General features: G+C 44.3%; 1 protein-coding gene across 1 annotated transcript in view; it reads right to left on the bottom strand.

The window, feature by feature from the left end:
* The window catches only part of FRMD8 (FERM domain containing 8), a 1,254,366-nt gene that overhangs the window by 450,882 nt on the left and 780,502 nt on the right, over positions 1-22,982 (bottom strand). Inside the window, exon 8 of the mRNA XM_044075785.1 lies at positions 5,673-5,796. Within this exon, the coding sequence (XP_043931720.1) occupies positions 5,673-5,796 (124 nt within the window). The remainder of the gene's footprint in view (positions 1-5,672; positions 5,797-22,982) is intronic.

The raw sequence follows: 22,982 nt of genomic DNA, 5'->3' as shown, positions 1-22,982 counted from the left end.
ATCAGGATAATCCTTGGGCGTTCTTCCTTGATTTTCAGTAGTACCTTGTGTATCAAAGGAAGAGGGGAATGCATATGCTGTTAGGCCTTTCCAGTTGAGAGAGCGAATCCACTTTCCATGCTAATGGGTGGAATGTCCTTGTGCAGAATTTTTGAGCTGGTGATTGAGAGGTGATGCGAATAGGTCTATCTGTGGCATTCCCCATTTCTTTGAGATGGTCTTGAAGATGTCCGGGTGGAGCTTCCATTCGTGGGCATCCAGTGGTTCTGCTTAATATGTCTGCTAGTGTATTGTCTTTCCCTGGTACAAATATTGCCTGTAACTGGATGTTGTAGCTGAGTGCCAGGGTCCACAGCTCCAAGGTCATTCTGCATAGGGGGTACGAATGAGTGCCTCCCTGTTTGTTGATGTACCACATGACTGTGGCGTTGTCTGTCCTTATCATCAACTGGCCCTCTTTGAGAAATGGTTTGAACTTTTGGATTGCCAGTTTTACTGCCAGCATTTCCTTTAGGTTGATGTGCAGTTGAAGTTGATCCTGTGTCCACAATCCTTGCACGCATTTGTCCAGCATGTGGGCCCCCCATCCTAGGTCTGAAGCGTCTGTTGTGATGGTCTGGCTTGCTTGACATCTGCGAAAGGGTAGGCCTGGGTTTGACTGGCATGCCTGAGCCCACCATAGGAACTCCTGTTTTAAGCATGGAATTAGTAGGATTTCTGTTTCTAGACTGTGTCTGTGTTGGGACCATAAATTCTTTAGGTACCACTGTAGTTTTCTCATATGTAATCTGGCAAATGGAACCAAGATTATGCATGATGCCATGAAGCCCAAGGCCTGCAGTACTTTTCTTGCTGTTAACTTGTTCAGCTTTGTTAGTGCCAAGAAGTATAGAGGGAGTTCTTTTTGTTTTTCTGTAGTCAGGAATGCCATTTGTTTTACTGTGTCCAATTCCGCCCAAGAATGTCCTTGTTTGGGATGGTATCAGCCTTGACTTTTGTAAATTGACTGTGTATCCCAGTGCTTGTAGCAAGTAAATGACCCTTTGTAAATCTGTTGTCAGCTTGCTTTTGTTGTCCCTTGTAGCAGGCAGTCGTCCAGGTATGGGTAAATTTGAATTCCTGAAGTCTGCAATGGGCGATTACTGATGCCAGGCATTTTGTGAATACTCTGGGCGCAGTAGATAAGCCAAAGGGCAATGCTGAGAATTGATAGTGCTCTGATCCTGCAAGAAATCTGAGGTATCTTCTGCAGATTGGTCGAATGGGGACGTGCAGGTATGCCTCCTTGAGATCTAGAGTTACCAGCCAAGACTCCTTGCCCAGCATGGGAAGAAGTTGCTGTAGGGTCAGCATTTTGAATTTTGGGACAATGATGTATGTATTTAAGGTGGACAGGTCGAGAATTGGTCTCCAACCTTTTTCCTTTCTTGGAACTAGGAATAGTCTGGAGTAGAACCCCTTTCCTTGCTCTGCTGTTGGCACTTTTTCCACAGCTCTCATGTTTGCTAGCTCCATTATCTGGTAGAGCCTCTGTTTTTGATTTGGAGGTAGATTTGGCATTCCTCTTTTGACTGGAAAAGTGTGGAAGTGAAACCGGTAACCTTGATCTATGGTTTGTAAAATCCACTTGTCCTTTGTTATGTAGTGCCAGTTCTTTGAAAATAAGGTTAACTTTCCGCCTAGAGGAGCTGCTATTTGTTCCCTGGTAGGCGGATTTAGGGTTAAGTCACTGTGGTTGTGTTGATGTAGTGGCAGTGGCTGTGTCTGTGCCTCTGTTGTTACCTTGCCACTGTCTTCCTCTGTAGGCACCTCCCCTGGATTGATTTCTGCCTCTGGAACGTCTATTCCTGCCCCTTTGAAATTTTGTGGAGTCAGGAAAGGACCAATTTTTGGCAGGCCAGTTCCTGCTAAACCTTGGGGTTGAACCTGCAAGAAATCTTTAACAGTTTGAACAGATTTTGCCTTTTCTTCCATTTTCTTCATAACCTGCTGGGCAGATGTACCAAACAAACTTGTCTTGTCCATAGGAGCATCTAGCAACTTAGCTTTAACATGATCCGGCAAAGCTTGTTCCTTTAGCCATGCATGCCTTCTTATCACTGTGCCTGTCATGGCTGATCTAAATGAAGCCTCCAGTGCATCATAGCCACATTTTAAGGAATGGTTGCTAACCTGTTGTATGTTATTTACCATCTCTAATACATATTTCTTATCAAGAGATTCATCAGTGGTTAGTTTTTAGTTAACTGATCCAGCATAAACTCTTGGTATTGTATCATGTGAAACTGACAGTTTAAATCTCTAGCTGAGAGAGTAGCTGAAGTGTAGACCTTTTAACCCATTGTGTCTAATGACCTTGCTTCCCTTCCAGAAGAAATAGGGTTTTAAGCTATGGTCGCTACTGCCTTGGGGCCCTGGGATATAGTCTCTGGGTCTGCAAGTGGAGCCTTGTAAAGGTGGTGATGAGTATCTGGCACCCTGTAAAATCTGTCTGGTTTGGCAGGGGCTGGGGTAAAGAATCTGGAGCGGAGCAAACATCATTGAAAGCATCATCCACCACAGAGAGAACAGGGGGTATAGCTAAGGGCCTGTGCTGTGGGAGGTGCAGAAAAGTCCTAAGTCTTTTTCTGGAGTCTGAAAAATCTTGTTGCTGCCATTGGAACTGTTCTCGCATGGCATGCAAGGTTTCCCCAAAGGAGAATTCTTCTGGTGGGGAAGCAGCTGGGATGGATTCTTCAGCATCAGAATCTTCAAAATTGGAGAAGGGAGCCTCTGGCTGGTCAGTTATGTCTGATTCATCAGCAGAATCATCAGAGGACACTGGCTTGGGGGGCTCTGCCCTAGGTCTCTTCTCTGGGGGCTGAGAGGCCCTGTCTGGGTGAGATTGAGATCCTCTAATTAAAGAAATTAAATCTTCTGCCAAAGTAAGCATTTGAGAACTAGAAGAGGGCCTGGATGTGGGTGGTTTAACAGGCACTGTTTTAGTAGTCTTGGCTGCTTTAGCCCTGGCGAAGGCCTTAATGGACATGGCTGCTGGAGGCCTAGCAGCACCACGTGCTGGGGTAGAAACATCCAAGGGATGGTGTCTGATAAGTCAACCACCGTAGTGGGTAAAATTTGTGAAGTCGTTTCAAGAGTTGTAGCAGGGGCCTCAGTTGCAGGAATAGGTTCAGCTGTACTTTGTTCAGTTTTCTCGGTTTCGGCGAAACCGAGACACTCATGATTTGCTTGACCGTGGTTTCGGCGAAACCGCGGACCGCGAGTGTCGGTCTTTATCTTTGCGTTTTTGCTAGATTGGGTAGTCGGAGGATCCAACGGCATAATGTCGCAAAATCAGAACCGAAAAACTGTTCTGCAAACTCCGACCGACGCCTAAGCGTTCGTCGGTTGAAAGAAGCACAGGCGAACAGGCTGCTACGTCGTGGGCTGGGCCTAAACAAGGCAGACAGTAAGAGTGGAAATCTTTATGAGGTATTTGTTTCCCACAGTTTAAACAATTGTTAACTTTTCTGACATCGGCTGAGGCAAGAAAGAGTCCCCAACGGGTACTTAGCTTTAGAAGTCTTGAGTAGTATTCGCAGAAGTAATCTCTGGATCCGACCGACCGGCACTTGCGAACAGCTTCTGCTTGAGCCACGCGGCAAGAAAGACTGAGGAAAATGGCGCCGGCTGATGCCTTTATACCGAAGACCAACAGAGATGGCGTCGGGTGGAGTGCGACATCAGCGAAGCGGACCGGACTTTGGAATCGGCCGACTGAAGGGCTGCCTGACGACAGGACAACCCACTTGTTATGACTGCAGATGCATCCATGAAGGACATCCGTAAGCTTCTTCTTCCAGTGTCTGAATCAATATCGCAGCATCGTACCTGTGATACAGACTCTAGATCTCTGAGCGACCTACACAATGTTCATACTGAAGAACGTCTCGGTACCTATTCCCATTCCTGATGATGTCCTAGATGTCCCCAAAGTTGAATATTCCTTGAAGACAGTCCCCACTGCTAGATACAATTCTAATTTTTTATGTTGCACGATCAGATCACATTTCTAGACCTAATGTAAAATACACAATTGTTTTACATGTGTTTAATTTTGTATGATTGCATGTCAAAGAATTAGTTCTGTATAACTGCATGTCAAAGGATCACTTCTGTATAAATACATGTCAGTGAATACTGTCATTTAGTGTATGATCTATTGGATGTAAAACACAGCGTGTGTTGTAACATTAAGAAGCATTTCCAAGTGTAGGAACATGCATATACATAGTGAGCACGTGCAGGCAGGGGTCCCCTTCAGAAACCCGAAAGCTCACTTACCCGGCTTCCAAAATGCAGAGACGAAAAGGCCGACAACTGCACAACACTGATGTTCTGGAACACAGATATTCTACTTCAGGTAAGTAACTGCTTGGCCATCCTGTTGAACTTTACCCCTTACCACCACGGCAGTGCGATCTCAAAGTTGGTATATATTTAGTTAGGGGGGTATGGGGGTGCAGACCCTACATGGGTGGGTTTGCTTTCCTTCGGTTTTACTTTTTTTCAGGATGGCCAAGAGGTTACTTAACTGGAGTGATAAGTCGGTGTTCCAGGACATCAGTGTTGTGCGGTCGTCGGCCTTTTCGTCTTGGCATTTTGGAAGTTGGGTAAGTGAGCGTTTGGGTTTCTGAAGTAGACTCACAGGCAAAAGTGCCACTTTGAGAGAACAGATAGATTGTTAACATGTATGAGTGTAGTAGTCAGTCTGCTTATAAGTTCATTTAAGTTTAACTTACTAAGCCTCATTCCTGATGTGTTTGTGTGTGATAAAGCTGCTTGAACTGAACCACAAATGTTTGTCTGTTTTATCCTGAACGGACAAACAACAGAAAGCCTTCATGCAGAGCTTTATGGGTGAAGACGAGGGGCTTTCTAGCATGGGATACTTTTAGATATTGAGCTGCCTAATGCCTGTCAGCATTAACTCCTGCTGTTACCAATGATGGAACTCCTCATACCACACAGGAATTAAAATAATTTCTTAATGCTCTAAAGATCTGAACATTACTTCCTCTTCTGGCCAAAGTTTTCTTATAACATTTTTTATGGAGGATGGAACTCCTCATACCAGATCAGGAGTAAAACAACTTCTGATGCTCTATAAGCCTGTAAATTCTTTGACTTCTGATCAAAGTTTCTTTACAAAAATTAAACACAACAGTCACAATTACCAGTAATGTGCATCTCTGAAACAATAAGATATTTCAGATTAAAAATCTTTGGAATAATGTGATATCCACACAGCACCTGTCTGTCATTTTTCTTTTGGGAAGTCATGATTAAAGAGCAAAAAAATAAAACCTAAATCTTGAATATATAAAAATGGAAAATTTGTCCTTAGCATAAAGACTGAAACTTAGGAGAAACCAATACACTAGCAAAATACAATCCACTGCTTGCGCACTCTGCATAGCGAAAAAATAATTAGGTTGGCCATGCAGTGCACTCAGTTGTAAAGGTACTTCATCTAACAGACAGTTTGACAGTACATACACTTGCTCTGATAGCGACTTCCAACCACTGAAAAAAGATCTGACCAGAGTAACAATGATTTCCTACGGTTAATACCTTTTAATGTTATGAATTCCTGAGCAAAAAGCCTTATCATGAACTTAAACGCATATTACCTTTTCCTTTCTGTCCATTATGCACACACCTTCTAAGCTGATGGCAACAGAAACTGACTTCCGTCCTCCTTTGTGTAAGAAACCTTGGGCTGGCTTGTCAATTTCTCCAGAGAAAAAAGCTGACCTGAAAACAAACATAAATCAGATCAATACATTACGCTGAAATACTTGTAAAATGTATGAAATCAAACTGAAGTGGTGCATTTTCAAGGGAATACTCACAGCCTAGCTGTGGATGTAGTCATCACTCAGCTGTGGATATAGTTATCTCTCACTGCTCCAGGAACTTTATGTCTACCCCCCCCCCCCCACCACACACACACACACACACACACACACACACACACACACACACACACACGCACACACACACGCACACACACACGCACACACACACGCACACACACACGCACACACACAATTCTTGCCTTTCAAAGCATCCTTTGCCAACATTACTTCTAAAGGATCAGTATAACTGCTTACCTCTTTAAACCCTAGTGAGGCTGCGCTTCCAAGATCATCCGGTTGACATCTTCCTTGCATCTAATATATTTGCATTAATGCCTAGAAAACCTCATTACATACAAACTATTGAAAAATTTCATCTTAAAATTAATCTGTTCAGCAACACAGCTGCACCGATACTTGAGCCTCTACTGAAGCTAGAGTATTAATTTAATTTATTTATTCTTTGCTGACTGGGTGGGTGAGCTGGTCCTTGGACCCATTTTAACCTTAACCTGAGTGCAGAAGGTGCAAATTATTCAAATTGCTGGAACCTGTGTTCTGAGAGACTGCCTTACATATTATCTGCAATTATACAGAGCTGAGTATATATTTTTTTGGTTATAGAGTTTAATTGTTGCTTAGATCTGTGTTGAAACTGTTGTCTCTGTTCTGAGAGACTGATCAGCAAATATACAGAGCTGAGAATATTTTTTTGGTTTTAAAGTTTGTACTGTTAGTTTTTGCTTAGATCTCTGTTGAAACTGTCCCACCCAGCCTCCCTATTGTTGGTTTGTAGAAATTTGGTGGCTTTTGCAGTTGCCCGCCCCACTGTAGATTTGATCTGGACACTCCCCCATCCCATCTCTTTACCACATTCTACCTAATAAACTCTTTCTGCACTTGCTTTTAGTCCTTTTTAATTTAATTGCATTTTTTAAACTGTGTTTGGTCTAATATTGCTGCATACTCAAGTGTGCTAGCTTGCAATGCATGTGAATTGTTTTTTACTACTGCTTTTGCTACTTTTCTGTAAAAAAAAAAACTGTAAGCCTGTTTCCTACCTTTCCTGTAACTAGTGTTCCAGATACAGATTTGCTGTATCCAGGACTGTATGCAAGCTTCTGAGTCCCCCAAGCCTTTCTGTGTTGGAGGGAAGCCTTCTAGCTAATCAGTGGGAGTGGTAAGCACTAGGTAACCTGTCTACCACATAAGTAGTGGTTCTGGCCCAGAATTTGTAGTTATTGGCCGTTTGGGCAATCTCTTCCATCTCTCTCAACTTTCTGATTTGAAAGCCTGTATTTGCACTTGTTTCTGTCCTGTAACTCATTTAGTGCAGATACAGATTCTTAGTTTTAGCACTTAAATTTGCTTGTTCATGCTCAGCACTTGTTCAGAACTTGTAAGCACTAAATAAGCTACTAATTACTATAGCACTCTATCTTCCTCATTACCTAGAGAAAAACAGTTTTTGTACTTATTTTTGTACTTACTTTTCTCATTTGCTTAGAGAAAAACAGCTCTTGTACTCACTTTCCTCGCTTATCTAGAGGAAAAACCCTGCAACTCTCTTTTTGCACGGTCTTGCGCACAGAGAAGCGTCTGGCAGCGCCGGTTAGTTGGGGTATACTATTCCCGGCCCCACAAAGTCTGCGCTGTAAATTTTCCCTTAGAACTAGGCAAGCCTCAAATCAGGTGCTTCAGATCAGCTGCTCTTATTGCAGCATTTGCAAAACAGAAATCAGCACTTGTCCTAATCTCCTAGACAGCACTATTATTCTCCAAATTTCCTAGACAGCACTATTATAATATAGCATAAGACCCTCGATCATCCACAGGACTTGAGTTCAATTTACTCTTCAAAGCATGTCCAGAGGGCAGCTTCAGGTGTACTCTCCAGTTCATCTGGTGGAATTGGGCATCCTGAGGCAATGTCACAACTGCCTCATGTATACAGACAGCCCTCTCCTCTTACCTCTAGACACAAACACTTGTGAGAGATGCAAATACACAGTCAGACTGGAGGCTGAGCGCTCTCAACCCATGACTGTAACAGACAGTCAAGAGGATAAGGGACACACTTGCATCACACCACCTGTCACACATGAATCTACAAAACAAGAACCGGCAAAACAAACGCATAAATACACAAAAACATATTCGGAGGAACTAGGTACCAATCTGAAAAAGATACAGTGCCCTCCAAAGCAGACAAGCAAGCAACCTGCACCCCCAAACACAAGCCAGAAAACACATAATTCACCTCAGCAGTGTGCCTCACAACAGCCCTTAAGGCAAAACATCATACCTAACACGCTAGTAATAGGAGACTCTATAGTAAGGCACACGGATGTTCCACTCATCAGGCCGAACAAGGAGAAGGTTACTGTCAGCTGCCTGTCGGGTACTCGGATCCGCCACATAACACAAGCACTTAGGTCACTCCAGAACAAGTACAAGTATGACGCTGTCATTGTACATGTTGGTGTGAATGATCTAAGACGTACCTCACTGGACTACATGAAAAGAGACATTGAGGAGCTCTCTGATCATGTAGCCCAAGCTGGTATGACCCTGACCTTGAGTAGCATACTACCTTCACCTAGAATGATACCACAATACAAAGACAAAATGATAAATTTCGACAATTGGCTAAGCTTCTGGTGTCATTCTAAGGGGATCCAGTCTCTGTCTGCCTGGGATGACATGATAGACAAGCCTTGCTGTTTTGCCAGAGATGGGTTGCACCAGTCGCACCTAGGTTTTCAAATACTGGCCAAGGCTCTTGCCATCCCCATACTGCTTTTTTTAGGCAAGGCTCAAAGTACAAACCAACGTAACCAGCACAGGTAACCAAAAACTAAGGGTAATGCTACTCAACGCCAGAAGTCTCAACCTCAAAATGCACACACTCGAGGGTCTCCTCAGCATAGAGAAAATCAATGTTTGTGCAGTGACAGAAACCTGGTTCAAGGCTCAAGAGAGCACCCCAGCACTGCCAGGTTACAATTCATATCATACCTTCCGGCCTCAGTTACCGGATCGCAGTACAAAGGGCGGAGGTGTATCCATATCCATCAAGGATACCCATATTTCCATGTTAGTAGCTCAGCATGATGCCCCAGAGATCAACCATGCACAACTATCAGCAGGCAAAATCACATTTCAAGTCGTAGCCAGTTATAGATCGCCTACCATGTCCCAAGATGCTCACTCTGCATTCCTTGAGACATTGGAAAATATAAAGGTCCTACCCAACACCATAATCTTGGGTGATTTCAACTACCCTGGTATAGACTGGGCGAACTACCAATGTTCCAACTCCTATGCTCAGCGATTCATAGAATTTATAAATTCAAATGCCCTTGAACAACTAATATGTTCCCCCACTAGGGACAACATATTTGATTTAATCATCACAAATATGGGTGCCAACTGTGCCACACCCGTTATCACTTCCTCCTTGGTCAGATCCAACCACAAACTGATAACCCTGGACATCCTCACCCCTCCACCTCCCCCAGTCAAAAAAACATAGTCAAAAACCTTTCCAAAGCAAACTTCAAACTACTTGCATCCGAAGTGGAAAGCTTCACTATTCCCTTGCAGAAGGATAATGATATCCAGGATGCGGAATCCTACACCAAGGCACGCTATATGCATCTTCAGGATTGCATGGACCGTGCTATCCCAAATAAAACCAAGACTCCTTCCTTAAGCAAGAAGAAACCAGTCTGGTGGACCCCGGCCATAAGCAAACTTTACAATAAAAAGGAGGAGACTTACACAAAAAAGGCCAAATCTCAAGTAGAAAAATCATCCCTGATCAGCATTAGTAAGAAATTGAAGGCCCTCATCAAGTCAACTACAGCTAATTTTGAAAAGAAAGTTGCCAAGGATAACCATAAGGCCTTCTATGGCTAGGTCAAAAACCTAAATGGCAACGCTCAGGTCTGTTCTGAGCTAGTACAAAATGGAACAAAATACACTGACCCTTCTGACATTGCCAACATCTTGGCTGACAGCTTCAGTGCAAATTCCCCACCACCACCACCTACAGAGCCTATTACCATTCCAGGGGATTGTGTAAGTCCAATTATTACTGATATGTTGGTTAACAAGGCTCTATCTAAAGCTAAAAACACTGCCTCCATGGGACCAGATGGTGTCCCAGGCTGTGTCATACGCGAGCTCCAAAAGGAATTAACCCCGCATCTTAATACCCTGTTCAGTCTCAGCCTCTCCACAGGATATGTGCCCATAGTATGGCGCACGGCAACGGTTGTCCCACTACACAAGGGTGGGGCCACAACTGACCCTGGAAACTACCAACCAATAAGCCTGACCAGTCTGATCTGTAAGGCTATGGAGCGAATCATTATGGAACTCATAAATGGAGAGATTGGGAACCTCCAGTCGCTGGACCCCACACAGTTCGGCTTCATCAAGGGCAGATCATGCCTCCTGAACCTGGTGGATTTCTTTGAGACAGTTACTCAGGCTATAGATAAGGGAAAGGAGGTACACACGGCTTACCTTGACCTTGCTAAAGCATTTGACACCATTCCCCATTCGGGTATTATTGATAAGCTCACCAGCCTGGGCATAAACCCTTACGTCACAAGATGGATCGCAAACTGGCTCTCAGACAGATCCCATAAAGTAAGAGTAGTGGGATCTATGTCAGAATCCAGACCAGTAACAAGTGGTGTGCCTCAGGGCTCTGTCCTGGGGCCCCTCCTGTTTGGCATATACTTCTCAGAAGTACAGGCAAGCACGGAAGGGCTGTGGCTGACTAAGTTTGCGGACGACTGCAAACTGGGTGCTATAACAGAGTCTCCGGCCGACATGGAGATCCTCCAGAAGGGCCTAAATGAGACTGATGCATGGTGTCAAAGCCATGGTCTCAAGCTAAATGCAAAAAAATGTGTAGTAATCCCCTTTGGAAAAGACAGAGTACCCGCAAACTACAACATAGGAGGTAATCCCCTGAAATCTGAATAAGAAATAAAGGATCTAGGGACCCAAGTAGATAGCCAGCTTTCCTTTGATAACCATGTTGCCAAAGTGGTTAGAAAATCCTTCTATGTGACCCATCTGATCATGAAAGGGTTCGCATCAAGATCTAAGGATGTAATGGTGCCCCTCTACTCTTCCCTCATCAGACCCATTATTGAGTACAATGCACCAATTGGAATGTACCTGGCTAGACATCTCCAGCAGCTGGAGACACCACAGAGGTACCTAATCAAGAGAATTACTGGCCTCAAACAGTTGCCCTATGCAGCACGATTGAAAAAGCTAAGACTGTTGTCTGTTGCATACCGCTTTCTCAGAGGCGATTTCTGTCTAACGTACAGAGCCATGTCCAACCCAGAATTGTTGAACATGCTCCATCTTAGCAAAACCAAGTCTACTCGAGCTACACGCTCTAGGGATATACACCTCAACACAACAATGAATAGAACATGCTGGAGGGACAGATTCCCTTTGCAGAGACTTCCCTTACTATGGAACAGGGTCTCGATCTACACAAGACAGAGCCCCTCACTATCACTCTTCAAGAGGAACCTTGATGACTGGATGGGTAACAAAGTTCACACCGGGGATCATACCAACAACACTACTAGATAGGGGCCAAGGGTACTAGCTGCTAGTAAAAGGGTCTAGGGAACTACTAAAGGGGCTGTGAATACCGCACAACGTGGCTGGGCTAATATATGCCTTCGGGCAGATAGCTCAGTACCAATCTATGAACCTAAATAAAATACATCAAATACTATGGAAGTACAACAAGCTGCGGTGGTACAGCGGTATCGTCGTTGACTCACAGCAAGAGGTTCTCCTGTTCGATTCACGACTGAAGTGCCTTCAGTGTGGAGTCTGCATGTCCGCCCAGTGGTCGAGTGACCTCCGAAAGACATGCGTGAATGGGCGTGCCTTCGCTGAAGGTTGGGCATCGAGCTGGCAACTTGGCACCATAAAAAAATCTACTGCCAATCATTAGCGGACTGGAGTTCCGCTGTGGCGACCCATAACCAGGAAAAGCCGAAAAGACAAACAAACACTATGGAAGTACCAAATTTTGGATTCATTTACATAACATAAAATCTTCTAATATTCAACAAGTACACAAAAATGCTTACACAACTTTTACACAGCCACTTGGATAAAATTACTTTAGACACAAGAAAAGCACAACCTGTATTTTGAAAAGGAGACAAACAACTGACTGGATTTTCTGAAAGTTTTTGTACCGTCCAAACAGAATCTCAATTGCCTATATACATCCAATCAAAACAAAATGCATTCACTTTTGTTGGAGAAACTGGGAGAAAACACAGGAAGAAGAATCAAACTATTACAGTCATTCACGGAAGCTACCCTAGGCAGAAAGGAAGGGTTTGTATTAAGAGAAACCCTGTCTTTGTGGGAACACCAAATAAGAGGGTGAAAAATCTAGCACTTTCAACTCTAAAAACTTCTTGCAGAGGTAACCACCGCCAAAAACAAAGTTTTCCAAGTCAAGAGCTTCAAGTCTGAAGCACATGAAGGTTTCAAATGGAGGGCCTGCAAGGACCTGTAGAACGATGGGTAGATCCTTGGAAGGAACTGGATCCTGTAGTGGGGACAGAGTAAAAAAGTACCTTTGAAGAATGCCTTAACGATCTTGAGACAAGCAAAAAGCACACTAACTTTGCCAATGTGAAAGTTAGAAATGGGCGCTAACTGCACTTTAACAGCAGAAAAACCTGAACCTCAACAAAACAACTCAGCTAGAAAATCCAAAACAGATTCCAAAGGGACAGAAAAAAGGGTAAAGTTTCCGAGCCTCTGCCCACAAGACAAACCTTTTCCACTTACTGGAATACACTTTTCTAGTGAATTCCTTCTAAGAAGGAAACAATACATGGACAACCGTCTGTGAAAGTTTGGGATTTCTGGCCATCAAGAGAATAGGAGGAATGAATGAAGATTAGGGGGATCCAGACCTGCTGGATGAGAAATGAGATCTGGAATAGAATCTAGTACCCAGGGAGTGTACTTTTTAAAAGAGGCCAAAGGAAGGGAAACCACACCGGATGAGGCCAAAAGGGAGCAATGAGGATCACTGTAGCTCTGCAGAAGGCTGCTTCCTGTAGAAACTTTACCATTAAGGGTATTGCAGGATAAGCATAAAGAAGTCCCGGTGGCCAAACAAGCACCACAGCATCCTCAGATGGTTGTTCTGAAGGGAGAAAAACAGCATAACAGCTGCAGCACTTGGTTGGATGGGGAAGCAAACAGATCACAACACGCAGTGCCCCAAAACAGAAAAATATAAGCTGCCACTGTTGGATTTATGACCACTCATGAAGTAACAGAATATTCCCGCTGAGGCTGTTGGCCAGAATGTTAGACTTTCCTGGGATGTGCACTGCCACCAGAAACCAGTGAGAAGATATCGCCCACTGCCAAACTCTCATGGTCTCCCAACAAAGAGGATAACAACGTTTTCCCCCCATTTGTTAAGATACCAGATGACAGACATATTGCCTGTCTGTACCACAATCACAAATGAGGAAAGGCAGCTTGAAAAGCCTGCAATGCAAGGATGACTGCCGTCATCTCTAAAACGCTGATGTGAATGTGGGCCTCTGTGGAAGAGCAGGACCCTTGATCTGTCCTTCCTTCGAAATACTACCTCACTCCCACCCCAAGAGGGAGGCATCTGGGGTGACTGTGGCCATAGGAGAAGGAATTACTCAAACGGTCTCCCTTCGGTTACCAAGGAGGCTGCAGCCGCCAGTGAATCTGCTCATGACACATTTTTGTTAACCATAGAGGGAAATCCAAATGATGAGTAGGAAGCACAACTGAGTCCAATGCAAGGCTCTCATGTGATATTTGGCTACAGAAAATAACCCTAATGATGCTGCCATATGACCCAGAAGCTTCATAACTCTGTGTGCCAGTGGTTTCAGAGTTGAAAGCACAGACAGGGCCTGAACCCAACAGCTGAAATTTCTGGAGCTTGGGAGCCTGGTGATTTGGTGGATCATTTCTAAATGACATCCATAAACTCTAGAACTTGAACAGGCTGAAGGCTCGATTTTGGATAACTGACGTGATGTCTAAGTTGTGGCACAGCTGGAGTAAGGAGTCTCTGGCAGAGATCAACGATGCCCTTGTGGGGCCGGTGAGGCGCCAATCATCCAGGTATGGAAAGACCTGAAATCCCTGCAGCCGAAGCCAGGCTGTGACCACTTCCTTGCATTTGGTAAACACCCGGGGGCTACAGTGAGACTAAATGGCATGGCCCTGAACTGGAAATAACTGGCATCCACTTAGAAATGAAGAAACCTCCTGGAATGTCGATCTATCTCAATATGATGGTAAGCATTCTTGAGGTCTTTCAAGCATATCCAATTGTTTCTTCAGGAGTGGTAAGACGGACTGGACTGTGACCATCCGCACTTGGTCTTTTTGATGACTTGGTTTACCTTACTTAAATCCCAGAACTGGTTTGAGGTTCTTTGTTTTCTTTAGAACTAAAAAAAACATGAAATAGATGCCTGCTCAAAAGACCTTGAGCAGTTAGCAAAATTCTCTAGTAGGCCCATCCACCATTCTCATAATAACTCAGTCAGACTTATCTATCAGCAGTATCTCCCACTACTGGTTCAGCATACACACACTACCTAACAGCCTAATGACCACTGTGTGGTTCTATCAACATGGTCATTCAAAACAATTATACCTCCTACACTGATAGTAATAATCTGCCCTTTCACTGAAAAGAAACTAGCTATCTAGTCAGGAAATCCTTCTACGTGACACACCTCATCACAAAAGGTTTCTCATCCAGGAAAAAAGAGGTCATTGTTCCCCTCGACTCATCACTCATTAGACCCATTATAGAATACAGCGCCACTTTTGGTATGTACCTCACAAGACATCTACAACAACTGGAAAGGCCACAGAAATAACTCACAAAGAGGATTATCAGCCTCAAAAAGATGCCCTACGCAGACCATCTAAAAAAACTCCAGATTTACTCCGTTGCATATCGCCTGCTCAGAGGCGATCTCTGCCTAACATACAAAGCTATGTCAAACCCAGAGCTGTTGGACATGCTCCACTTAAAGAAATCCCAATCCCTCCAAGCTACATGCTCTAGGGACCTAAACCTTGTCACCACAATAAATAGAACATGCTCGAGGGATAGATTCCTGTCCCAGAGACTTCCCATACTCTGCAACAAACTACCTATCTATATCAAACAAAGCTCCTCATTAGCACTCTTCAAGAAAAATCTTGATGATTGGATGGGAGATAGGAAATTCACCCCGGGGAGCAGTTATGTGGCTCGGCTAGACAGGGGCACAGGAAAATAATTTTCTTGGGTGGCGAAAGCCAAGGTACATTTATTGGCTAGGCTTATATAGGCCCTAGGGCCAATAGCCTAGTACCTACCCATGAACCTGTGTTACAAGTTACTTTAAGCTCTACAGAATGGTCACTTTGTACAGTAAACACGATCCTACTGCTGTTCTCACTTTCTTTACTAATACCTTATTCTTTTATCAGGGACCGTTTATTTCCTTTGACACACAGAGGCTAAGGAGACATAAATGCCCTTGGCTTACAAGGCAGGATGACATGGGTGATGACATTCATGTCATCCTAGCTTCATCCAGTTAGGGAAACTTGATATTAATAACATCCACTGAGCTAAATATCAAATGTCTTAGTTCAAGGCTCTGGGAGGAAGAAGCAGTCTTTGATGTCACAGACTGAATAGGCCATTCTTTCCCTGGAGGGGGAAGGCCCACCTGCAGGGGCAAATCATGACTCACCCATTCTACATGGGTGACAGAGAGGAAAGAATAGTTGTGTAAGAACTTACCATAACCTTAGATGTTCTTCTTTTCCATGTTGCAGTATTCATAACAGTAGGGAGGCTGCTGCCTGCAGCACCTGACATCAGGCCAGTATACCAAAGTCTTTGGAGGTGGAGGTACGTGCGACGTCTGGTGTCAGAGTCATAAACCGACGTAGGCCATAAAAGTGATGTTTGCATGTAACCCCTTCAGAATGGACTGCCGCAAACAATAGTACCCTTGTCAGGTAAGAGGAGGAGAGATAAAAAAAAAAGTTTCAGACTCACATGTAGGACCAGACCAGGGTGTGCCTTAAAGGCCCGTGTCTGCTGCTGAGGTTACCTGGATGGGGGACAATGTCCCCCCAGGAAATAACAGGTGAAAAGGTAGAGAGAGAAAACAAGAGGGGGGTAGGAGGGAGGGACTGAATACTGCAACACGGAAGAGAATGACGTTTAAAGTTATGGTAAATTCTTACACAACTATTCTATGTCCTTCTATTCTCATGTTGCAGTATTCATAACAGTAGGGAGAGTACCAGAGCTGTTGGGTATGAGACTGGGTGGAAGGATGTGGTCCTTGGTCCATGAGACCTTGTAGGATAGATTTGACAAAGGCAGTTCTAGCCCTGGAGATCAAATCTAATTTGTAATACTTGGTAAAAGTATGAAGTGATGCCCAAGTAGCTGCTTCTAGGATAGAGGCGCAGTCTTTCCCAGCTGCTCTGGTGGAATGGGCTTCAACATTCCTAGATAAAACTTTGCCATGAAGGGAAAAACACGTACAGATGATCTTGGAGATCCAAGAAGATATAGTCTGTTTAGAGACTGCCTTTTCTAAAGCCCTTGGGTGAAAGGAGATGAACAGTTGGTCAGATTTCCTGATAGGTATTACCTACACAAATCCAAACCTAAGTTGTCTGTGGGCATCTAAGGAATGTAGAGTCCTTTATGAGGAATTCTGAGGTTGAGGGCAGAAGGGTAGAAAACAGGGAGGTTAATGGTCTGATTTAGTGAGAGCTTATTAACCACCTTAGGCATGAAGGAAGGATTAGTCCTAAGAGAGATTCTGTCTTTATGGAAGATAAGGTTAAGAGAAATGGCCATCAGGGCTTGTATTTCTGATACCCTCCTGGTGGTGACAGCCACCAGCAAACTGTTTTCAAGGAACATAGTTTGAGGGATGCTGAGTGTGCTGGCTCAAAAGGTGGTAATGTAAGCTTCTCAAGTACAAAATTTAAGTCCCAAGGTGGAGGTATAGGTTTTCAAGGGGGTCTGATGTGGAGGACCCCTTTCAAAAATAGCTTAACTTCCAATCTAGATGCCAAAGGAGGAGTCAAGAGCAGACAAGCTGAAATCGCATACAAGTGGACCTTAACTGAGGAATATGTTAGTCCTGAATGAAGTAGCTCACACAAATAAGAAAAGACCATAGGTACAGGAATGAGAAAAGGGTCCTGTTTTTTCTTTTGATACCAGCTGGAGAATCTTTTCCTTTTTGATACATAGTTTCTCCTAGTGCTAAGCTTTCTGGCCTTTTGCAGAACATTGAGTACGTCCTCTGAGTAAGGGTGTCTGAAGGGGATTAGAACCCTATCACCCATAAGGTCAGTCTGAGGTTAGTCACCCGAGTGTGTACTAGGGATCCCCTGTTCTGTGTGAGTAGATCTAATTCGTGAAGTAAACTGTGATGATTGCCCTTGGCTAAAAGGAGGAGAAGGGGAAACCAATGCTGTCTTGGCCAAAAGGGGGGCACCAGTAGGATTTTTGGTTTGTCCCTCAATCTTCAGAAGAACCTTCTGAATTAGTGTGAAGGGGGGGAAGGAATAGAGATACATCCCCGCCCAAGAAAAAGAGAAGGTGTCCACCTTCCAAGGTTGGGGATGTGGATTCCTTGTGCAAAATAGAGGCATCTGTCTTTCTGGGAGGAGACAAACAGATCTGCTTGCGGAACATCCCACCAGTGAATAAGATCCAGGAACACCTATCTGTGAAGCATCCATTCGTGAGAGGGTGCAGAAGTGCTGCTGAGAGTGTCTGCCGTAACATTCTCTGCTGAAGGGATGTACACTGCTTGCAGGTGGATATGCAGCGTTGATGCTAAGGTCCAAATTTGAATGGCCAGACTGCAGAGAGGGTAAGATCTCATCCCCCCTGCTTGTTTATGTACCACAGGACAGTTGTATTGTCTGTGATTACTTTCAATGTGCCTGACACCAGATCTTGTTGGAAGGTTTTCAGGGCTAGAGAATGTGCACTCATTTCTTTGATGTTGATATGTCCCTTTGTCTGAGAGTACACCATTTTCCCTGCACAGTATTTTGTTTTTGGTTGTGCACAAGCACCGCTCCCCACCCTATATCTGTGGCGTCTGCAAAGATCTGCTGTGATGGGGAGGTACCTGTAGGGGAATGCCCTGGTTGTGGTTGATAGCAGAAAATCCACCATTGTAGTTCTTTCTTGAGGCATGGTAGGAGAGGGATATCCAGAGGGTGAAAGTGCTGGCTCCACTGAGGTTTCAGAACCCACTGGATCTTCCTCATATGTAGTCTTCCCAGAGGGAGCATGGATATCAGGGATGCCATGTGGCCCAAGACTCTTAGGAATTCTCTGGCTGGTAAATGAGATTGACTGAGAAGGTTTTTGAAGTACAGGGTGAGGCCTGTTATCCTCTGATCTGGTATGAAGACTGTCATCCTGTCTGTTCTGATCCTGCACCCAAAGAAAATTAGGTCTTGAGTGAGAGTCAGGTGGGATTTTACCTTATTTACAGTGAACCCTAACTCTGCCAGGGTAAAGGTCACCCTTTGCAGGTGGTGGTATAGGGTTTGACAGTCCTGGTGAAGTATTAACAGGTCATCTAGGTATGGGTATATTTGAATTCCGAGTTATGCTGTGGGCAAACATTGGAGCTAGGCACTCTGTAAATACTGAGGTGCTGTGGAAAGCCCAAAAGATAATGCTGAGAATTGAAAATGCAAGGAACCTACTGAAAAGAGTAGGAATTTCCTGTAGTCTGGGTGTATGGGAATATGAAGGTAGGTGCCCTTCAAATCCAGACCTACCATGAAGGTCTGGTTTGAGATAAGACGGAAGAGTAGCTGCAAGGTCAGCATTCTGAAGGTGTGGACCTTGAGGAAAAGGTTCAGAAGAGATAAATCTAGAACTGGTCTCTAAGGACCATCTTTCCTTGGGAAAAGAAACACTCTTGAGTAATAGCCCATGTTTCTCTGTTGGGTAGGTACCCTTTCTATGGTGCCCTGAGCCTGTAATTGGTGGAGAATGAAGGGGAAGAGATGAATCTGGTTTGATGCAGGTTGGGGTATCCCCTAGAAGGAGTCAATGTCCACCAAGTCATAAAGTAACCTCTCTGAATAATGAAGAGGACCCATTTTTCTGATGTGATCTTCCGCCAGGAGGATAGGGAAAGGGTGAGATGAAGGGAGATGGGGGTGTTGGGATGTAGAGACTTTGAATCACAGTGTAGGTGGTCTGGTCTGGTCAGATCGACTCTGAAAAGAAGTGGAAGAGGCGTGGGGGGGGAGGGAGTTCTAGGAGTGGAGTGTTTCCTAGGTTGCCTTCTTCCCTTTGCCTGGGGTGGAGCAGAATGAGCAGACTGCCTCCTAAGGAAGCTAGTGCTTTGTGGATAATTCCTGTGGTATCTGGGGATAGGTGACACCAGCAAATGTTTCAGATTTTCTAATTCCTTTCCCTTTTCTTGAAGGGATTTGAGTATTTCTGCTGAGGCTTGTATGAAGAGAGCCTTATTATCCAGAGGGGTGTCTAGCAATTTGGTTTGAACATCCAAAAGTAGGGCTTGTAGTCTCACTCAGGAATATATCCTCAGAACAGATCCAGAAGCTGGCAATTTTGAGGAGGCTTCCACAGCATCATAGCTGCACTTTATGGAGTGCCTAGTCACTTGGGATGCTGTGGAAAGAAGGGTGTTGAGTTGTGTCTTGTCAGCCGAGTCTACTACCTCAGGTAGGAGTGCTGAGGCCTTGGAGGGAGTGTCCAAGACAAATCTTGTCATGTGGGTTTGGTAATTAAGGGCACTAATAGCAAGAGTAGAGGAGGTACAGACCTTCTTACCTAGTCTAGCCATGAACTTACTGTCCTTGTCAGTAGGGTAAAGAGAAGAAGGGAGCTGTCTGGACGATTTATAAGTAGAAACTTCTATTACTGCAGGGTTTGCTGAAGGGTTCTTAAAAAGCAACTGAGTGTCTTGAGGCACTTTGTAGAACCGGTCTGGACATTTGGCAGCTGGAGGTTGGGAATCAGGGGCCTGGGAAGCAGCCAGAAAGGCATCTTGAAATCCCGGAAGTAAAGGGAAGACAGCAGAAGGGGAGGGTTCCTCCATTTGGAGTAAATCAAAGAACCTCTTCTTTGTGTCAGAGACATCCGAGGCCTGCCATTTAAAATGTTCCCTCATAAGAGGGATAGTATCTCCAAAAGTGAACTCATCTCCTGGAGACTCAGGGCTGATGGAATCCTCTTCCTCAGGAAAGATAAAGTCCTTTGGGGAATCAATCTGTGAGGAGTAGATCAAGGATTCCTCAGAGGAGGAATATTCTTCCTCTGATACCTACAAGGCCTGCAATGGAGGGACAGCAGACTGGGGTAGTTGTGTCTGAAGGGCCTGAAATACCCCGAAAAGGATCTGAGAAAAAACTTTCCACCCAGGAACAGCTTGTTGTTCTGAGTGTTTCATCTTCTGTTTCCTCTTCAGAGGAGTGGATGGCTGTGTCTGTTTAGCAGCCGTGGTCTGGGAGAATGGTAGGGTAGGAGTAGGCATCTCTGACACCACGAGCCATGGTTCTCCTCCGCCATCAGGAGCTGATGGCTGTTCTACCTCAGCGGACGTACTCATAGTTTCCGCCAACCTGGCTTCCACTGATGTTCCTAGCATATAGGTTGAGAAATGGAGGTCCGATGAAGAACCGAGCTTTCTTATGCCTCAAGAGCCTCACCGGATGCCTGAGATGCAGGGTGGGAATTGGGCCTAACTTTTTTGGGCTTCTTCCAAGGTGGCTCATCGGAAGTGCCTGCTCCACCCTCCATTCCTAGCACTAGGCGCCGAAGTCTTTGGTTTTCCAAATATCATTTCAACAATATAGTTTCAAAGCAGCCAGACGGCTGATAAGAGTTTTTGGTACAAAAGATTTACAGATCGAATAAGACATATGGTCATGGGCTTCACCTAAGCAAAAAACGTACTGATTGTGCGTATCCTTGTGATGAATTTGTCTCCCACAAGCACACTTCCCCTTTCTACTGGACATGTACATCTGAAAAAGTACAGTTTTGTACCTACCATAAATGTAGATGTTCGAGTGTATACCCTGCTGCAGTCATCACACTTGGGTTATCCTGCCGTCAGGCAGTCCCGCAGTCGGCCCGAATTCCAAAGTCTTGGTCTGGCATCGGTTGCTGTCGCTTCTTCCCTGACGTCAGAGCGCCAGGGGTATATCAGAGGCATCCAACGCCATTTTCTTCAGCTTTTCTTGCCTCAGATGTCAAGTGCCCCTAATAGGTAGGCAAAAAAAAAAAAAAAAAAATATATATATATATATACACGCATGTATTTATTTATTTATTTATTTTATTTTATTTTTTATTTTATTTTACATTTGTTGACCGGGCTAGTCCAGCTGGATAATTTCCATTTTCAGTGGAGGCCCGGGGAGAAAAGCTCCACAATTAAAACAAGGTTAAACATTTAAGCAACAATGCATACATTTTAGTGTAGTAGAAAATACAGCGAAAAAAAAACAGGTAAAAAACAAATAGCCTAAGCTATATATTCATATTTTTTTTTTTAACAGTACAGTAATTTAGTCATTTGAAATAGCAGGGAAGCTATATGAAAAATAAAACAAAACCCTTAGGCACAAGCAAATACACCACAGAGGTAGTATAGGACAGAGTGGTAGAGATAAGTTCAGCTAGTTCAGAGGGGATGGAGGGAGGGTAACCTGGACTGCAGCAGGGTATATACTCGACATCTACATTTATGGTAGGTACAAAACTGTACTATGTTCATCGTGTTACCCTGCTGCAGTCATCACACTTGGGTAGAATCCCAAAGCTAAGGAAGGGAGGTGGAGTCAAACAGGGTTAGAGGAGGCTAGAAGGCCCTGCAAAATTGCAGTGGCGAAGCCAGTTCTAGTCTTAGAGTAAAATGGTAAGTGGTAATCTTTGGTGAAGGTATGTACTGAACTCCAAGTTGCAGCTTCCAGAATATCCTTGGTTGGCACCCCCCTGAGGAAGGCTGTAGATGTAGCTGCTGCCCTGATAGAGCGGGGCCTTATGCTAGCAGGAACTGGTTTTCCATGGTGGGTGTAGCAAAAATGTATGCAATGTCCTATCCATTTGGAAATGGTCTGTTTTGAGATGGCCTTTCCTTGTGATGCTGTAGCATAGGATACAAAAAGTTGGTCAGATTTTCTGAAAACCTTAGTTTTATCCAAGAAGTAACGTAGCTGCCTGTGAATGTCCAAGGAATGCAGGAGTCTTTCTCCTTTGTTCTGTGGATTTGGAAAGAAGGTGGGTAAATGGATGGTTTGATTTAGAGCCACACTGGATACCACCTTAGGCATAAAGGAGGGGTTAGTTCGTAGAGAAACTGTCTTGATGAAAAATGAGGAAAGGCTCTAAAGCTCTGAAACTCTTCTAGCTGAAGTAATTGCTAGCAGCAGGGAAGTCTTCCATGATATAAACTTTAAGTCAGCTGAGAAAGCTGGCTCAAAAGGAGGTAGCGTGAGTTTTTCCAGAACAAAGTTGAGGTCCCAAGTAGGTGTTGGTGCTCTCCTGAGAGGCCAAATGTTTTTGGCCCCTCTGAGAAACTGCCTTAGGAGTGGATGTGAAAATAAGGGAGGATCCGTGTTGCAGTGAGCAGAAATAGCTGAGGCGTGGATTTTAATAGGTGAAAAAGAAAGCCCTTTGTATAACATCTCAGTTAAATATTGCAGAATCTGAGGTATGTCAGGCTGAAGGGTATTTTGGCCTTTAGCTTGGTTCCAGGCGCAAAACCTTTTTCATTTGTCTGAGTACGCGTTCCTGGTGCTGGGCCTCCTGGCCTCCAGAATAACATCCATAACCGCTTGTGAGACAGGAGCTGGTTGGTTGCTTAAGTGATTTGCCATGCAGCCAAGTTTAAGGATTTGAGCTGGCTGTGTAGTATCTGATTGTCTTGCTGTGTGAGCAAGGTGGGTAATTTGTGG

Source organism: Protopterus annectens, chromosome 6.part1 (genome assembly GCF_019279795.1).
Source record: "Protopterus annectens isolate FY-2018-M chromosome 6.part1, PAN1.0, whole genome shotgun sequence".
NCBI lineage: Eukaryota > Metazoa > Chordata > Ceratodontiformes > Protopteridae > Protopterus > Protopterus annectens.
This window is presented reverse-complemented; position numbering and strand designations above follow the sequence as displayed.